At 38.2% G+C, this 20,566-nt stretch overlaps 1 protein-coding gene across 1 annotated transcript in view; it reads right to left on the bottom strand.

Annotated features, from left to right (window-relative positions):
* Window positions 1–19,350, bottom strand: part of ACE2 (angiotensin converting enzyme 2) — a 40,356-nt gene extending 21,006 nt beyond the window's left edge. Inside the window, exons 1-7 of the mRNA XM_081126720.1 lie at window positions 19,082–19,350; window positions 10,746–10,904; window positions 7,003–7,096; window positions 6,423–6,566; window positions 4,913–5,025; window positions 2,865–2,970; window positions 475–572 (exon numbers count right to left, since the gene is read on the bottom strand). Coding sequence (XP_080982846.1) covers window positions 475–572; window positions 2,865–2,970; window positions 4,913–5,025; window positions 6,423–6,566; window positions 7,003–7,096; window positions 10,746–10,904; window positions 19,082–19,267 — 900 coding nt within the window. The 5' untranslated portion in view covers window positions 19,268–19,350. The remainder of the gene's footprint in view (window positions 1–474; window positions 573–2,864; window positions 2,971–4,912; window positions 5,026–6,422; window positions 6,567–7,002; window positions 7,097–10,745; window positions 10,905–19,081) is intronic.
* Window positions 19,351–20,566: the final 1,216 nt, after the last annotated feature.

The following is a 20,566-nucleotide window of genomic DNA, read 5'->3' as shown; positions in this document are numbered from 1 at the left end:
TAAACAATTATACCAAGATGGCAAGAGAAAGGAAATTTAAAAATTATTTTAAAGACTCCTATAATATTTTTAACAATAACAAATTTTAAATATGCAAAACCTTCTAATGATATCCCTTTTTCCACCATTCATAGAGATTACTGACTGATTACTTAGTAATTACTAACTTTGGAAAGAGTTCGGCCAACCAGTTGATAATTCCACATCTCACTGCTTAATGGGAAACTTAGGTCCTCTCTATTTTTAATATCTCTCAGTAGAATCGATACCCTACCTGTTATTCAAGGTACTTGATGTCATTGACATTATAAACCACTTTTCCACAAAAAAATAGCTACATAAGGAATAAACCTAAGTTAGCTTGAAAATTTTTATTTATACAGTTTCATATACAACAGATAGAAAAAGAAAGATGGCCTAAAAAGAAATAAAGTTGAGGATTTAGATTTGGTTTTCAAGGCCTCTTCTTCCTACCTGTTTCTGCATTTCATCCGTAACATCTATGTTTGGTTTGTGTTCAAAGGGGACTGTCACATTGTAGAGATTTGTCCAAAATCTACCCCACATATCACCTATTCAAAGAAAAGATTTTGTTAATATATGAAAAAGACAGCAGAAGTATAGACCTGATATTTACATAGTGCATGAGGTAAGATTGATAAACAGGCCACATAGTAGTTTAGATTTAATCTAGTTTCTGTGCTTCCTTTTCACTACCTCTTTTTCTCTTCTCTTATTTTAAGGTTTCAATACTCCCTTCTTTTTCCCTCTCCTCTAAAAAGTTAACATGGCAGAAGATTATTTGGTTAGGCAAAACTTGTTAGGAAATCATCCTAGTTTCTCCCATTTAAAATTAAAGTTCAAAGGCACAATTTGTTAAATTAATGGAACATCATAGCTAATATAGATTAGAAATATATTCATATAATCCACCATCCAAGGGGCAAAATATTACAAATTAAACTATTAGTAATCCCTAATGTTGGATTCAAGGGAACTCACATAGGATCATCATTCAGGAATCTCTATTAACTAGTGACTAAGTTTCACTTTTATTACTATAATATAGAAATACATTTAACTGCATCTCAGTTAAATGTTAAGCATCTCAAATAAATGTTAAATTTGATTTCAAGGCTAGACCGTAAAAGGGAAGATGGATCTAGAAAAAGTCAATCTAATAGCAGGACCAGAATCTTGACACCAAATAGGGCAATGTAACTACACAAAGAATACCCCAATGAACTCATGTTTTTAAATAAAAATATATCTAACCACTATGGAACTATGTGATGTGTGACATCAGGCTGAAATATAGTCCACATGTAAAAGATCAAAAGGGACCCAACAAACAGTATGACATTGCTTTCAAAACCCAAATGTGACCTTAACCTAAATGAATAGAATTATAGTGTTTCAAACAAAGAAATCCATAGTACCATCTTTACTCTGTATTGGTTAAACCTCATCTGAAATAGCTGTTCAGTTCTGAGCATGATATTTGAAGAGCGACATCAACAAAGGATAGCTTGTCCCAAGGAGAACATTAGAAAAGTGACATTTTAAAGAATGGTTAAAAAATTCTGTGCAGGATATTTAAATTAAAATAAGAAAACAGTGTATACATGTTGATAACAATAATACCCACACAAATATATTGAGCACATACTCTTGTGCCAAGTACTATGTTATGTCTTCTATGATGGTTATTTACAAATATCTGGAAGGCCATCTTGTAAAAGAAAATGGATATACCTTAGGTAACCTCATAACATGGAATTAGGTGTAATGAATGGAAGGCATTAGGGGGTGTTGATTCAGTTCCACACAACGTGTGGAACTTTCTTATAATTAGTGCCATGAAGCAATAGAATAGTCTACCTTGGAAGGAAGAAAAAGACACATCATACCAGGCAGTTTTAAGCAGTAACTTAGTTACTGAAGGACTCCTGCCAAAGACATTATAGAGAGTATTTATATATTGCTTTAGAATAAAAAGTCTCCATAGGTCCTTTGCCCATATTCTCTCCTGCTGAGAGAGGCTTGGCCTTGGAGAAGAATTAGCTGCCAGTAACTTAGCTTAACTGTAGTAGGAATGCTATGTATACATGATATGAACTTTTCAAACACATGCATTTTATTTGGCCTCAGCTTCTAGGGAAATGGAGAAGGAAGCGGAGGATACCAACTTGCTGGAGGAAAATTAGCAGGTTCAATAAAGGGTGCTAGGTCTTTCATGGTCTACAAAGGCTCCATGGCAGGATCCAAAGTTTTGGAAGACTGATTTTTCTCCTAAGCTAAACATCTTCCTTCATGATGAAGACTTCATTCATTTCTTATATGATTCCAAACCAAGTACTTTCTAGAAAGTAATTGCTACAGTTAAGAATGAACTTATTAAGTTTTAACTCAGGCTATACCTTAATTCTAGGAAGCCTTTCTCTCATGGCTAACTACCTCCAGCCTACCAAGCTTCTTTCCTCTGACAATATGATACTAAAACCCCAAATTCCACCTCAAGAGCTTAGCAAACCAACTTGAATAGCAAGACTTATTTTCCTCCATTTACACCCTCATTTGAACTTGGAGTTCCTTCTCTAGTTATTTTAAATCACCCTTTTAGCCTTTGGATTGTAGCCAACATAATAACTGTTTATATACAATATAAAGTAATGCAATACAGAACGATTTTTAAATGACTTTCCTATTGAAGACAGTGCTTTCAAAATGTGATTTATATAATGCTACTAATTCCATTCACAGAATTTTTTAAAAGTTTTATGTTAGGCCTCACTCCAAAAAACAACTTTATTGGTGGAAATAACATAGAGCAAAGTACACAGAGAATTTGTGGAGTTTCTTACCAAGCAAATGGGCAGGGAGGCATCCAGTCGGACTGATACGGGAAGGGTAGGTATTCATCAACTTTGCCCTCACATAAGCATGAAGATGTTCATATAATGGTTTAATCTGAAAGGCCCAGGAAGAAAATTTAAGACTAAGAGAAGCCTGGTCTGATTTCCAATCCTCAACACTAAAAATAGAAGCTTTTTTAGACAAGTAGAATTTCCCTAAATTCTAATTTCTTTTGCCCTCAAATATTCTGGAGAGTTTGAAAGCATTCCTTCTTTCCAGATGCTGATGATAACTAGCTCCATTGTATAAAGCAATAAACACACCTGGAGGAATACAGGTTCCAAAATGAAAGCAGATGTAAAAATATTAATTTCTAAGATGCTCCCTACTTCTTTGTTTTCAGATTGAAATATCATTTACATACCATAAAATTCACCCATCTTTAAGTGTATAGTTTCATGACTTTTAGTAAATTTATATTGTTGGGTAACCATTACCACCACCCAGTTTTGTAACATTTCCTTACCCTCAAAAGTTCCTTGTGTCCATTTGTAGTTTATGCCACTCCTACCCTCAGCCCCAGGTAATCACTGAACTGATTTCTGTCTCTATAGTTTTTTCTATTCTGGAAATTTCATATAAATGAAATCATATAATACGTGACCTTTTGTGTTTGGCTTCTTTCACTTAGCATAATGTTTTTTAGGTTCACCCATGTTATTACATGAATCAGTAGTTCATTCCTTTATATTACTGAGTAGCATTTCATTGTATGAATACATCAAAGTTTGCTTCATTTAATATCTCATGGATAAAAGTCACCAGTTGTGAAATGACTGGGTTGTTTCCAGTTTGGGGCTATTATGAATAATGTTTCCATGACATTCATGTGTAAGTCTTTGTATGGATATATGTTTTCATTTCTCTCTATAGACACTTAGAGTGGAATACCTTAGTCATATGGTAAGTGTGTGTTTAACTTTTAAGAAATTGTCAAACTATTTTCAAAGTGGCTGTGTACCATTTGACACCTCTGTCAGCAGTGTATGAGGGCTCCAGTATCTTCATATCCTCAACACTTGGTATTGTCAATATATTTTTTAATATATTTTTATTGATTTCAGAGAGAAGAAGGGAGAGGGAGAGAGAAAGAAACATCAATGAAGAGAAAGTCATCGTTGATTGGCTGCCTCCTGCACGCCCCCTACTGGCGATCGAGCCCACAACCCCAGCATGTGCCCTAACCGGGAATCGAACCTCAATCTCCTGGATCATAGGTTGATGCTCAACCACTGAGCCATGCTGGCTGGGCTGTCAGTCTTTTTTAATCACAGCTATTCTAGTGGGTGTGTAGTGGTTTTTAATCATGGTTTTAATTTTAATTTTCCTAATAATACTTTAGTTGCTTATTTTCCATTTCTTTAATGATGTACTTATTCAGAGCTTTTACCCACTTCTTTTTTTTGGTGGGGAGGAGATGTTTGTCCTGCTTCCATTTTTTATAGCTCTGCCCAACTATAGCTAGACAGAGTAGCTACACATAAGAACTCTGAAGGCACAGGAGTAAGGGAGAAAATGCGGGGATCAAAATGAAAGAAGAGGGAGACATTAAGAAGTGTCCATGGGACTCTTTCTTTCCTATAAAGACTTCCTTAGTCAAAGACAAGGAAATAATAGTACTGATTGTCCTGAAAAAGGAAGCAAAACCAATGGCTCTGCTAACTGAGGAAGACAGTGCTGGCCCAGGTAGTTCACAAAGACCATGCCTTTTTATAACCTAAAAGACTGACCCTTCCTATAATCTTTCCTTCTTATAAGCTTGCTGTTGGTAATTGCTGGTTAGTGGCTGAAAGGGGGAGGAAAGTAGAGCAATTCTGATCAGCTGTAGGAGTTGCCCTGTTATTCTTTAAAATGTTTTTAAGCTCTAATATTACATAACTATGAGGCGTGGGAATGGCTGACCAGTGTGTTAGAACAAGCCACAATGCCTTTGGTCATCTTCCCTTCTTCCTGTGCACTGCCCTACATCTGTCTCTGGGTACAATTTTTCGATTACCTCTAAAAAGATACGGTCCACATCTTCAATCAACTGGTTGCGGCTATAGTTATAGCCATTTCCCCCTTCTGTTTCATAATCTCCTCTCCAATAGTCCCCATAGTCCTCGTAATCTGTTTAGAAGAACATAAGGGAAAGAAGGAGTAGAAGTACAATATACATAGATTAGCCTTACCTGGAGGTTAAAAAAAAAAAAAATCAAAGATCTGTCACATTTTTATTGCTTTTATAATATCAACTAAAAGGAATGCAAATAATAACACTAGCTAATGTCTGTTAAGCACTTGTTCTGTGCCAGAGATTTAAATGCATTGTCTCATCTAATAAACTCAAACACTCTACAAGATTGACATTATTATAATCCCCACTGTACAGATTAACAGCCTGCTCTTAGACGGTTAAATCATTTGTCCAAGGTCACACACTGGTAAGGTGCAGAGGCACGCTTCTACTCTACTAACCCTGGGTCTCTACTCTCTCCATAGATCAGCTTGCATCTTCAGCTGTAGAACACAGAATTGCATCTGAGTTTTTAAATTCTCATTTTTTCAGGGCCTTATATTTTCAAATCCAATTCAAATTAGATGAAATTTCCACAGTGGGTCTGTATTTATTTGCAAATCACATGTATATACAGTACATCTCTGTGCATTTCATGTAGTGTCTCATCATCAGGAAACATGAACTTGTGTTAGGGTTTTAGCTAATAAAGGTTGCAAATATACATTAATAATTTCTATTTTTACAGGCACAATGACAGTGAATGATGAGGAACATGAGATAAATAAATATTTGGAGGGAAGGATATGGTGATGAGTCACTGTCTTCAGCTTACCTACAGCTTGCGAATACGAGTTTAAGTAGCAGATGAAAAAAAATTCTTCCTTGCTCAACCCCAGGAGGCAGTGAGTCACCAAAGCATAAAGTTACTCATAATATTCATAATGTGTGGCTTCAGCTCATTACTCAGGCAGGAGAGTAAGTTAAGAGATATGGGAATTCCTCCCCATGGTTAAACTTTTATGACCACATGATTTGAGTTATGATTACAACTGTAGAAAATAATGGGTTTCCAGTCTAAATTAATCTGATTTGTTCTTTCTGTGACACCACCATGAGGTAAGCACACAAATGACCTTTGAGAATGAACTAGATGGGAAGTTAGGTGAGATGGGAGTTTAGGTGCAAGACTGCATCTCTGTCTCTCATTCTTTCTGAGAAACAGAACCCCTACTCAATCCCCAGATGACCTCAGGAACCTCGGGGGCCTGAGACCTTCCCAGAAAACAGATGTTTGAGGCCCTGTAGTTGAGCTCTTTCACTGTAGAATGTCAATTCACCTTTCCTTATTCCCTAGTAGTTTCTTTGAGACAGGCCACATGAATTGTTCAGAACATGATCATTAATTTACAGATACACGTTATATCAAAGGGCAGCCTTGGTGATTCATGAGAAATAACTCCATGGCCTCAAAGAGAGCTTCAGGACCTCTACAGACCAAAAAACTTACTGTTTCCTCTTGCCATCTCATTTTTCAGGGCCACATACTCTTCATATAATGGCCTCAGCTGCTTGCCGACCTCAGACCTCCAGCCTTCCCAAGCCCAGAGCCTTTGATTGTAATCCTTGCTATTCTGCATTATGTCATCCAAGCCTGTTATTGCAAAGCACCCAAAGGTAAATAAACATGCATTTTTAATTTTTTATTTGTAAACAATTACATGAACTTTCAAGAATTAAAAGTAAGGCTGGCAGACATCAAGCTCATAAGGTTATAAAATGAAATCTCATGATTCATTAATTTCCTCACCCTTATTATAGTTCCAAAATATTTTTCAGAGAAAATAAACTACTGACATCACTTAACTACTAACTTAATTGAACTACTTGAATGTGACACACTTCACAAATGTGATTTTTGTTAAATGTTAAAAGTTCATCTTTGTGCTGAAACACGCATATTTGGAATCTTCTCGCCTTTCAATTAACCATTTGGAAGGCACAATGTCATTATCTAACATCAGTTTCATTTTTAAAACTTGGAATAAAAAAGTGAATTTCATAATCACTGCTCAAAATTACTAGCTTACCTGGTTCAAGTGCTAAGCACTCCTGTGGATTATTTGGGTTACAAACTTTTCCAGTACTGTAGATGGTGCTCATTGTACTTAGAATTGTGTTCAACTGCAAATTAAAGATAATAAACACTGTTAAAAATGGAAAATATGCTCAAGAAAATGCTAATGTAAAGAAATCCTTTGGGCCATGTGATTTTTATGTCTCCAAATACAACAGTTCACATCTTCTTTGCCAAATATCTTCCTTTATGTAGATCAGGGATATCTCAGTTAAACCTCCCCGCATTTAGCTAGCACAGAGCCTTATAAGCATGTAATAAATATATGTGGAGTGACTGAAATAGACAGATCTACCAAAGTCCCCAAACCATTTCTCACCTACATGAGCACAAAGTGCAACTGTTGTTTCATTCAGCATTCATTGAATGCACATCTATTGAACAACTACTATGTCCTACATTCGGACAATTCTGACATGAACAAGTCACTGGTCCTCAAGGACCCCACAGTCATGGCACAGTGAGGGAGCCATGTTATCAATAATTACATAACAGAGTGATAAGGTCTATAAGTGTCACCAAAAAGTTATGTGACAGTATAGGGAGGAGATTCAGAAATGGCTTTAAAGAGGAGGGGACAATAGAGCTGTGTCTTGGAAGAGAAGCAGAAATTGGTCAAGAAGAAAAGAGAGATGGATGGCAGAGCCTGAAGGTGGAAGGAGGCTGGGAAAGACACGGCATTTTCAGGGCATGAAGACATGTTGAAGGAAATGAGAGTAGTAGTGCTGGTTGGAGAAAGGGGAGGATGTGGGAAAGGAGAGGAAAGCAGAAGCCAGACCATGAGAGACCCTCTATACCGTACTGAAGTTTAAACTTTACCCTGTAGTTAGAGTTTAAAGGAGAGTAAAGATATGAGGGTAAAGCAGTGCTACGTGAAGTATGGTCCATGAATCAGTGCAAGTCAGCAAATGGTTTCTTTCCATTCTGAGATAAGTACGACAGCTGAGAGAATAAATGTTTATAAACTTTTAAAATCATTTAATATTTCCATGACATCTAGGCATGCGATGGATTGGTAATTAAAGACGAAAAGAAATGGAGGAAGGGAGGAAGGAAGGGAGGGCTGGTTCTCTCGCACAGATGATTTAAGAAACACCAGATGAAAGGCCCTGTTTCCCCTTTTCCTATTTCCCGCTTCCATTATTCTTTCACTCTGCTACAAGTCATTATCCTAAAACATAAAATAGATTCCATACTTAAAACTTCAACAACATTCCATAGTTCAAAAGAATCAACCCAAATTTCTTACCATGGCACAAAACCCCTCATGGTATCGTTCTCTGCCTGCTTTTTCATTCTCCCCCTTTTTCCTCTCCCCTGAATTCATGCATCTTTGAATCTCCCCTCTTCCCAAACATTTCAGGTCTTACATGCATTTCAGTGGTTTTCAGTCTCAGCTGCACACAAGAATTATCTGGATCTTTTAAAAATACAACTAGGACAGATGAGGCCAATGGACATAGTTTCACATGGTATCTTTGTGGGAAAGATGGGGAAGCATGAAATGGATGAGATAATGTGGATTAACACCTAGTTAGATCAGTAGAGCCAAAGAATGCATAATAATAAATATCAACTTGAAGGAAGACAGGGGCCACAGGTTTCTTCTTTCTTCTTACCATGCATTTTTTTCTTTTTATAGATACGGATTAGAACACAAAGTTTCAGAGGATAAGCAGCTAAGAAAGAAGACTTTGATGTTAAATAGCCAAATATATTAGACAAAAATATTTCTATAGCTTAGATGAAGGGTCTGTAAACTATAATCTGAAGGCCAAATCCTATCTGCTTCCTATTTTTGTAAAGTTTTATTGGAACATAGCCATGCCCATTAGTTTATGCATTAGCTATGGCTGATTTCCCACGACAACAGCAGAGTTGACTCTGTGACAGAGACAGTATGGCCCACAAAACCTAAAATACTTGCTATCTTTACCTTTACAGAAACAAGTTTGTTGACTCCTGGACTAGAGAGATGGAATGAAGGGTGAATGTAGGCTTTCTTGAATTTGGACAAACTAGCTACCTAAGAATAGAATTTTAAAAGGTATCCCTATAGCCCTAGAGGGTTTTGCTCAGTGATTAGAGCATCAGTCGGCGGACTGAAGGTCCTGGATTCTATTTGGGCCAAGGGCATGTACCTTGGTTGCAGGCTTGATCCCCAGCCCCGGTAGGGGTGCGTGCAGAAGGCAAACAATCAGTGTGTCTCTCTCACATCGATGTTTCTCTCTCTCTCTCTCTCTCTCCCCCTTCCTCTCTCTCTCTCTCTCTCTCTCCTTTCCACTCTCTCTGAAAAGCAATGGAAAAAATATCCTTGGGTGAAGACTTAAAAAATAAAAAATAAATAAAAGGTATCCCTACATTTGGAGACTTCATTGACAGTGACGTTGATATATTGACAGTGACACTGATATGAGACAACCATGGAATTTGACTGTCAAAAAAACAACAACCAAACAACAAAATCTAATATAGTCCTAGACTGTCTTAGTAGGTGTAGAGCACAGGGTGCAGAATGTCACATTGCTATTCACCTCCATGCAGACTAGAACCAACTCAGGGCACTGTGTTCCATCCAAGGATTTGGACAAAATGAAGACAGTAAGTAAGACTCAAAACCATTGTATAGGGGGAATTGACAGAGCAAACCATGTTTAGCCTAGAGAAAAAAGACTCAACTAGTTAAAAAAATTAGCTGCCTTCATTTATTTAAACACTGCAATTTGGCTTTAGAAGACAGAACAAAATGGAGGTCAATCACCGTTCAATGGAGGGAATATTGGTCCATCAATTAGAGGAACCTATATATGAAATTGATGTCTTGGGAACCTATATATGAAACTGATGTCTTGGAAAGAGGTGAATCACCAAACTCTAAAGCAGTTTAAGCTGAGGTTGTTAGCCATTTGTTAAAGCGGTTGCAGAGAAGAGTCAAGAATGAAAGGGGCCCAGCCGGGCATGGCTCAGCGGTTGAGTGTTGACCTAGGATCCAGGAGATCAGGGTTCGATTCCCGGTCAGGGCACATGCCTGGGTTGCAGGCTGCAGCCGATCAATGACTCTCTCATCATTGATGTTTCTACCTCTCTATCTCCCTCTCCCTTCTTCTCTCTGAAATCAATAAAGATATATTTTAAAAAAAAATGAAAGGGAGGAAGGATTCGACTACAATACGAGGCTTCTCAAGCTTGGCACTATTGACATTTTAGACCAGACAATTCTTTGTTGTTGGGGCTGTCTTATGCATTGTAGAATGTTTAGCAGTGTCCCTACCCACTAGATGCCAATAGCACCCCTCCCAAATTGTGACCACCAAAAATGTCTTCAGCCATTGTTAAATGTCCCTGGGAGGCAAAATCAACCCCAGTTGAGAACCACGGACAGAGACTAAGTGTATTCTTCAGGCTGCCTGGTCCTCAGGAAGGTAACCTCTGTATAGGCTGTCCATATACACTACAGTGCCCAGACAATCCCAGTTTAACTCTGTGTCCCAATATAATTACTATGTGTCTTCTTTAATTCTCAAAAAGATTCTAGTTTGGATGATAAATTATTTGGTCACCCCACCTAAACCCAGAGCTCTGTTTAATGTCAGCATGCCACTCTTTGCAGATAAAGGAAGCAGCCATGGGTGATATTAATGTTTAATATTCCCAAATATTTCAACTCTTGAGATTAGTGCTAGAATGTTCACATACTCGTTTGCTCTTGTCTTCTGTGAGCACTGATGCCCCATTCTGCTGAAGGATCTGCAATTGACGCTTGGTTGAAGCATTCTGAATTTCTTCTAGTGGATAAATTTTGGCAAGCTTGGACTGTTCTTCATAAAAGGCAGACCAATTGCTGGCAGCCTCATTCTGAAATGACAAAAAAATAAAATTAAAGTCAGAACGACACTGCTTGAACAGATAGAACAGAAGACATGGTCCAAAGAACATCTGGTAGAACATCTAGTATTTCCTAAGTGGTTTAGTTCTCTACTTTGCTGAAGGTCGAGGCTTAGGTTAAGAGTGACCGGGCCACTCTTGGTCACTCTCTCTTTCTGGCCCAGTGCCTAGTTTTCCCAAGAGTCTTGTTCCTAGAACTGGAAGTGAATTCTCACAAATGATTCACATTGTAGGGTCCTGGAACTTATAGCCTTGGCACTGTGACATGGGTGAGTTGATCAGGATTCAAGGATGAATGTTCTAAAGGGAGAGCCTGGTAAAGCTTAGCATGGACGTAATGGAAACACAGCCCCTCATGACTGTGAGAACCATGAGAAATGAGCACCAGTTTGCAGTAAGCTCACAGTGCTATGACTTACCAGAGACTGTGATCTTAAATTATGTTCCCCAAAGAAGGTTGCCCAGAATATGGCCATTTGGTAGCCATGGTGAATTTTTTACCATCAAAAGAAACCAACAAGCACATGATGATACCAGTACTCACTTCTCCCCCATCTTGAACATCAGCAGGCAAGTGGACTCCTCTAGACTTCTCTAGTGCAGTCTTCCCTCAATGCACAATTTTCCATTTATCAAAGATTAAGTAAGCAACTACTTCATACATTGTACTTTTCTAGACCATATAAAAGAGGTAGCATATGAGGCAAGTAAGAGCTCCATTCCTGGAGTCAAACACCTCTGACTAGCAGTGTGACCTTGCGTGAATTTCTTAGCCTCTCTGAGCTGCAGTTACCTTATCTGTAAAATGAGAGTAATAATAAAACTTATTTCAAAGGGTTGTTTTAAGGGTTAGATGAGAATAAGAAAATGCTTATTAGAGTGCCCAGTGCATCCTATGCATTCAAAATAAGTTTGCTATTTTATTATTTATAGAAAAAGGTCCTTGTTCTTCAGTTGCTTTCAGTTTTATCAGACAGATAAGATATGCATCGTGAATTTTTCATTAATGACACATAACAGCATATGATAATGTATAAACTATGAGTAAGCCAAGCAGTTTCTGTTATAAGAAAAGAGAGATTCATTCAGACAACTAGATTTGGCCAAGCCCTCATGGAAAAGGTGGGGCCTAGACAGACCTTAAAGTAGATAGGAGTTGGATGCGTGTAGAGTACTTTGCAAAATAATTTACCTCATTTGATCTTCCTAACAATCCCATGAGATAGAAAATCATTCTGTTTCCATTTTCATAGGTGCATAAAGGGGCTAAGAGAAATAAATAGTGGAGCTGGCAATCAACTGCCAGCATCTGGATCTTGGATCCTGTGGTGGACAGACTCTAAGATAATTCCCACGATCCCTACTTCCTAGTGACACACATTTGTGTGATCTCCTACCCTTGAGTGTGAGCAGAACCCACTTCTAACCAGTAGCACATACCAAAGAAGACAGGATGTATATGTTTATGTTATATAAGATTATAATTTTTATCTTGCTGGAGGACTCTGTCTCCCTTGCTGACTTTGATGTTGCAAGATGCCATGTTGTGAGCTATCCTGTGGAAAGGGCCACATGGCAAGGAACTGAGGATGGCCTCTGGCTGACAACCTGCAAGAAACTAAGGACCTCAGTCCAGCAGCATACAGGGATCTGAATGCTACCACTAACCCATTAGCTTGGAAGTGATTCATCCCCTGTCAAGCCTCAGGTGAGACTACAGCTCTAGCCAGGACCTTGCTTGCAACTAGAGACTCAGAAGCAGAAGATATAGCTAAGCTTTGCCTGGACTCCTGATCCACACAAACTGTAAGTTAATAAACGTGTATTGAAAAAAATAAATAAAATAAAATAAATGTGTGTTGCTTTAAGCTGCTAAGCTTGTGGTAATTTTTCACACAATTGATAACTAATACAGATTCTAGGCATGAATGCACTTTTCAGACCAAGTCACACCCATTTATATATTGACTATGGCTGCTTTCACACTACAATGGCAGAGTTGAATAAAAGTGAGAGGGCCCACAAAGCCTGAAATATTTATCATCTGGCCTGTTACCAAAAAAAGTGTTCTGACCTTTGCCCTAGATCTATACATTTACAGGAAATATGGGAAACAAAATAGCATGTAAAGCAACATTAAGAGGGCACAACCAGCAAATCCAGAAAGTGGAAGTTTCTATAGAACCGGCAATGCAATTCCTACACAGATAAATTGCGCAAAAAAAAGCAAAAAAAAAAAAAAAAAAAAAAAAGCAAGGGCGAGGCTTTATAGATTAAAAGAGACTTAAAGTACATCCATCAAAACTATTGAAAGAAGAGGACTTTGCTGGATTCTGATTCAAATAAACTAGCCAAATTTTTTTTTTTAAATGAGACAGGAGGGTGCATTTGAATATTGACAAGTTATGTGATGAAACTAAGGAATTACTGTTAAGTTTTTGGCATGGTAGTGTTATTAAGGTTGTTGTAAAAATCTTACTTTGAAAGTCACAAAGTGAAATATTTACACATAAAACTATACGATGTCTGGGATTTCCTTCAAAATAATTCAATAGCCCAGCCGGGCGTGGCTCAGCAGTTGAGCGTCGACCTGGGATCCAGGCGATCGGGGTTCGATTCCCGGTCAGGGCACATGCCCGGGTTGTGGGCTCAATCAATGGCTCTCTCATCATTGATGTTTCTATCTCTCTCTCTCCCTCTCTTTTCCTCTCTCTGAAATCAATAAAGATATATTTTTTTAAAAAATTCAATAAATGTGGGATCAGGGGAAAAATTAAAACAAGATTGGCCAAAGTGTTAATTGATAATTGGTAAAGCTGGGTGATGAGTATTAGGAGATTCAATATACTAGTCCCTTTTTTTATACATGTTTCAAAATTTTTATGATAAAAAGTAAACAAAAATCCATACAATGAAATGCTATTTGGCAATAAAAGGAACAAAGTAATGTTACATGCTACAGCATGCAAAGTGAAAGAAGCCAGTCACAGAGACCACCTATTGTATGAGTCCATTGATAGGAAATGTTCAGAGCAGGCAAATCTGCAGAGACAGAAAGTAGATTAGTGGTTGCTTAGGGGTCGGGGTGGGAGAAAGTGATTGCTACTGGGCAGGTGGTTTCGTTTGGGAGTGACAAAAATGTTTTAAAATTAGATGGTGGTAATGATTGTTCGATTCTGTAAATATACAAAAAAGCATTGAATTGTATGTTTTAAATTGGTGAATTTTATGGTGCATAAGTTATAACCCAATAAAGCTGCTGTTTAAAGCTTGCAATAGTAAAAGTAAAGAAAAAATTCACCTTATTCCCTAAGTCCTATAATGAGATCTGATATTCCCATGAAACTGCTCTAAACCAAAGGGTTTAGTCAAATTAGTGTAATGCTCTTTCACCCAATTACTTGGTGCACACTAAGAAACAGCGGCAGTTCCTCACCACCAAACTACCCTCCCAGGGTGTAGCTGGTGGTCTCCTTGCATCCTTAGATCAATGAATAATTGTGCCAAATCTGGCTATATTTAACCACGTCATTTTGAATTGCTCAAGCTTAATTTCGTCAAAATTACATCACTAAACTGGGACATTATCAAGTTTTCATGACAAAAGGAAACTAGTAAGAACAAGGCCTCTAACGCACTTAACCCATGTTAATTGTCTACACAAGGAACTTATCCATTCACAATTGTTATCTACCTACCAATGTTGGCTGTGCCCATCTACAACCTTCCATTTCAAGAGGCAAGGAAATAAATATCACAACCCAAGGTATCACAGCTGGCTCAGAAGAGTCATGAGAGCATCAGATTTCCTGAATTCCATTATATTTCCAGCACAATGATCTTCCCCCACCCAGTACCTATGTGTAGGCATTTGTGTGTGTCGGGGAGGGGTGGAACACTCACTGGAGACAGGGATGAAGTCTACATTCTTCCCTTGGGTACATAATAGCAGTTTAAAACTCCCCCGTTCTAAGCTCACTGTGATGCCAGCCCTAAAGGCAGAAGAATCAGGGTTTAGGAATCAGGTATGCCCAAGGACTCTAGGGGACGCCAAAAGGGAAGGGCTGAAGAATCCCTAGAGAGCACCCAAAGGCTAAGTATGGGCCTCCTGCTCTCTCTTCACAGTTTCTTACAACTCACCGAGAACTATTTATTAAGTGTTCTCGGAGACCTTTGAGGCTCCAAGAGGGCATTCTTCAACACCCGCTTCAGCTGCATGGACAGGAGTCTGGGGCAGCTGTAGTCGTTACTGACAAACACTGGGACAATGACCCAGGCTGTCTCTGTCGCAATAGGATTCTTTTGCTGTCTTCGAGGAACAAAACTGTCCAGGGACCTCCTATATTTTAGAGATCTTCTGACTTTGCCAAAAAAAAAAAAAAAAATCCTTTTGATTCAAAATGTACCCTATTTCAAAAAGCCAACAAAAAACTTACAACGAAGGGACAATGTAAAAAAAGTATTATCATCTTACTGAGAAAATAAGTACAGTTTAATTGTGAATATTTGGTCTCAAACATGAGAACTGTATTTGTTGTAAAGTAAGGGGGCAATTTATTATATAGTACATGACAAGTGTTTGGTAATTAATTTTCACTGAATTTCTGAACTATTTGGAAATCTGTTTTGAACCAAGCTTTTCTCTTTATCTCTAAGGAGGGAGCTTTTGGGACATTACACTGATCAAGTTTTGTTTTTTTAAATACAAATTTTTTAAATCCTCACCTGAGGACATACTTAGAGAAAGAGGAAGGGAGAGAGAGAGAATAAAAACAACATCGATGTGAGAGAGAAACATTAATCGGTTGCCTTCCGTACACAGGTGCCCAACCAGGGATCAAACCCACAACCCAGGTATGTGCCCTGACCTGGAACGGAACCAGCAACCTTTTGGTGCACAGGATGACACTCAACCAACTGAGCCACGCTGGCTGGGCACTAACCAAGTTTTGACGCCTTCCATTGTTTTAAGGTATGTTCACACAACTTGATCTAAAAATCTCTATGCTAGGTCAGATCCATAGGCAGACAAGCCCCATATTCTGACTCTGAAATACGACCCAAATTTCCTTTACCGTGCTACCTAGTGCTATAATAATACTACATAACAAACAACCAAAAACCTTAATGGTATAAGTGTTTATTGTTACGAGCCTGGAATCACTGGAGCTTGCGAGGCAGCTCTGCTGATCTTGACTAGATTGGCTTACAACTTTGGGGGGTTGGTTTTTGCTGGGACAACTACTCCATGTGTCCCTCATTCTTTAGCTGGCTAGCACAGGCATGTTCTCATAACAAAGGCAAAGGAGCAAAGGAGCAAAGGACAAGCCCCATTGTTCAAGTTCATTCCAAGCCTCCACTTGCATCATGTCTGTTAACATCTCTGCTCAAAGTAACTTACATGCTGAAGAACACAGTCACATCACCTTCAGCGGGGTGGCACTGCGAAATTACATAATCTTGGACATTAATATAGGGAAGAGTAAAGAACTGGGTCCATCAGTGTACCTGACCATAATTCCTTACCCTGAATGGATCTACAATCCTTACATTTGCTAAAATACTTCAAGAACCTATTTAGAGTTTTTAAAGTCTCACTTTTTCAGATTAAAGAATGGCCTCGTTTTTATATTACTTGGCAATAAAATAAAAAAAGAAATCTTGCCATTTGCAATAACATGGATGGACCTAGTGGGTATTAAGTGAAATAAGTCAGAGAAAGACAAATACTGTATGATTTTACTTATATGTGAAATCTAAACATAACAAAATAAAAACAGACCCATAGATACAGAGAACAAGTTGATGTTTGCCAGAGTGGAGGGAGGTGTGTGTGGGGGGGGTGAATGGCCTAGTTCTACAAGTCTTACCAGTTTTACCACTTGTGCTGTAAATAGCACCTCCTTATAATTTGTTGTAAATTTATCTCTTTTGAGCTTTCAAAGGCACCACATTTCTAGTATGAAGAGATTTGGCCGATACAATTGTAAACACACTATCCTTTCTTGTTTCTCTTCAGACTAATTTTTTTTTCATTTTGAGTTGAGTCAGGCTTTGTACAACTAATTCTGCTTCCCCTCCTAACTCTCTCTGATACCCTTAAATCAGGGGTGGGGAATATTTTTTTTTTTCCTGCCAAGGGCCATTTGTATATTTATAACACCATTCTCAGGCCATGCAAAATTATCAACTTAAAAATTAACTATGAAAAAGCTCCTAGATTTATTGATTTTTCAGTTCCTCCTGCGGTTATCTTGGCAGGGCCAGCCCAAAAGATTTCATGGGCTGTATACTACAGCCCACAGGCCAGATGTTCCCCATCCCTGCCGTAAATCATTCCAGTTGCTCTCTTCGGGGGAACATTCTCCATTTCTAAAGTGGCCACCAGCAGCATACCATTTCTAAGCATCCGTTCATCTTAGTTCCTCTCATAGCACCTGCCACTGTGCCTGTTTCATGAGGGGATATCAATATATGTAATAAGAGAATAGAAGAAAGGGTCATTTCCCTCTCTGCCCATTGCCTCCCTCCGCAGGTAGACTCACACAGGTACTCCGAAGTGCACTAATGCACCCTTCACCACTGCCTGAGGAAGGAGATACTGAGCCCCCTCCTTGCTTCTCACATCCAAGTATTTTCACTTTCCTTTAAAAGGCTCAAACTTTCTGAAATTTGGCCACACTTCCTGATTTATATTCTTTCATTTTTGGCCTTCACTCTGATCAACCAGTGTAATTCAAAAGCAATAGCACTTAGTGATCGAGGGATGATTTCAGTAAACATCACTACATATCATTCTATAACAAGCCTTCTCAGCCTCTGGGCAGTCAACATAAGTGCTACAAGTCTCTTCAGCAATTATAACTCCCTCTCACACTAACGACAATGCTACCTTACTGTTCTCCCATGCTCACAAGCATTAAGTTCTATTCTGGTGGTTTTGTGTATTCATTCGGTCTTCACAGAGACCCTATGAAGCAGACATGAAAGCTATGTTATTTTTTACAGATGGAAAAACTAAGGTGCAGAGAGATTCATTAACTAGCTCAAGTTCAACCAGCAAGAAAGTGGTAGATCCAGGATTTGGGCTTTGGCAGTCGTTTCAGAGCTCTTAGGCATGATGCTGGTGCACCTTTCCGACCAGCTACAGGACCATTCAGTTGAGCATAGAAACAAATACACAATACACTACAGGCACCTCCAACAGAGATCAAATAAAAAGTGAGAAAAAAGCAACAATGAAGAGATGAAAAGAGATAAGCAGCAAACATGAGAGAAAAACATGATCTTCTATGACAACACTGTGCTGTCAAAATCTCCTGGATTTATTTGAGCTTTAGAAAAATAGAACAAAAAAAACCTCTGTTGGCAGATTTCAAGTGAGACACTAGGTCTCAGATTTGATCTGCCCAGTGAATGGCAGTTATTTAATTTAAACATGCAAGCTACTAATCATTCAAAAAAATAAGCTTCTGTACAAGTGCCACACACACACAAAAAAATCGTTTCTGAAATAATGCTACTCAATTTCCATCACTAAATGTGGAAGGATGCTTCTTTGGGACCTGTAAGAGAAGAAACCTGAAACCCTTGCTCTCATCAAACAAAACATCTTGCTTTCCCAGAGCATTCTGAGATTTGTCAGAACTGTTTTAACTTTGGTTTTTCTTGGAGGGCTCTGCGTGGATTCTGTGACCTTTGGAAGTCCCGCAGAGCTCTGTGACAGACCAGTTGTTAGATAATTACTAGCTAGCTCTTTCACTACGCCTCCAGTTGCATTTTCCAGTTAATATACTATTTTAGAGAGTCTTTAGATATTCCTTTTTGCATCACTAACTTATGGCATTTCCATGAAATGCTTCGAAGCCCTGACTATGATGAGAATTATGGTGGCAACTTTATAAAGCATGTTCACTGGTTTCCAAGAATCTGGATTAAGACCAGTGGATTATTTTGTAACACTTTTCCAAATGAACCCCAAGTTCAATTAAGTTTAGTCATCTGGGACTCCAGAATCAGAAATACCAAGGCAAATAAACATCCAACCTTCCAGCTCAGAGTATTTCTTTGATTTCCCTCTTCAGTTGTATGGGTAGTAACCCAACCTTTAAGAAGCAACAAATACTCGTGTAGCCATGAGCACTCACCATTTTTTGGGCATTCTCGTTGGTAATATTGGTGTTATAATCCCAAGCAGCAAGTGCACTTTTAAAAGACAGGTCTTCGGCTTGTGAGTTAAAATTCTCCAAAAATATCGTGGCCTTTTCCTCACTGGGGGATTGAGCAGCAGTTACAGCCACAAGGCTGAGAAAGAGCCAGGAATAGCCTGACATCTTTCCCTGTGCGACACACTCCCCCTCACTGAACAACTTTCCCTAGAGTAAAACCTCCTCATGAGTTTTTCTCTCTCGTCAGCCTTTGAACTTGGGTTGGGCACGAGCAGGGAAGACAGAAAAAAAAAAAAAAAAAGGAAGAAAAAACAGTAAACAATCTGATGAACCAATATAAAGTTCACCCTGGAGAGGACAGATATGTAAGCATATTTTAGAATGATTTTTTAAAGTAAATCAAATAAACAAATGTTATTCATTAATCCAAGAGAATCATAGCTCTCCTAGCTTTTATGGCCAAATCAAAACTTGTACATTTGGTTAATAAGTTCCTAAATAGTTGTTAAAGATACACTGAAGGTGTTATAATTTTACAATAACCAAAGAAGCCTCAAATTAAGGTTCATGGGGGTAATGTTATTTACCTGTTTTTCAGACAATTCCATTAACAGTAAGTTATCCCTACTTTTTTTTATTTAAAGCTCATATTCACAAAAATTCTCTACTTGGTTAACATTTTTCCTTCCCAAATAAATGACTTATCCCTTGTCTTTATGGAATTCATTTCTTTCTGATAAATTTTAATTTTCATGATCATTTTTTTAAAATAAGACTACCTTCCACTTCACAGGTTAACTCTCCAGATCTAGCATGGGAAAACTTAAAAAGGTTCATTTTCTATTTCTGAGATGATCATATTTAACACTGGTTCTATGGCTGACTTCATTGTCTGCCTCCTCCCCTTTCACTTACCTGTTCAAACCTCAGGCAAGGTCACAAGGAAATAAGAATGTCTCTGCATGGTATGAAATTCAAGGTGTGTCCATGTCAAGCTCTGGTCATCTTTGGCTATAAGATGATGGCAATATAGAGTTCAAAGAATCTTCAGTGGTTATCCTGTAGAATCTCAAGAGCTGGATCAGTGTCCTTAATCCAGGATGTCAGTATTCATGTCACAAATAAAAGAGAGGAGCCACTTTAAATGGGTAGGCTCATGGGCCTGGTTGACTGTGATTATGAAACCTTCACACACGGAAAATATTTCTTCACCTAGAAAAACAAGTCTTCCAGGTCCAGGTGACATGACAGTAACCAAGCCTTTAAAAAAAGTTTGCAAGACTTCCCCTTATTCCAAAGTTGTACATATTATTGTAGAATAGGAAAAATAATTAAAAGCAAGTCCTTTCCATTATGTTATTTAAGCATTATAAAAAACCTAGAGGTAAATATTTTTACTGCCATTATACAGATTATAAAACTGAAACTCAGAGAACTTAAATTGCCAGACCTCACTCAGCTAGT

The sequence above is a fragment of the Miniopterus schreibersii genome (genome assembly GCF_964146895.1).
Source record: "Miniopterus schreibersii genome assembly, chromosome: X".
NCBI classification, from domain to species: Eukaryota; Metazoa; Chordata; class Mammalia; order Chiroptera; family Miniopteridae; genus Miniopterus; species Miniopterus schreibersii.
This window is presented reverse-complemented; position numbering and strand designations above follow the sequence as displayed.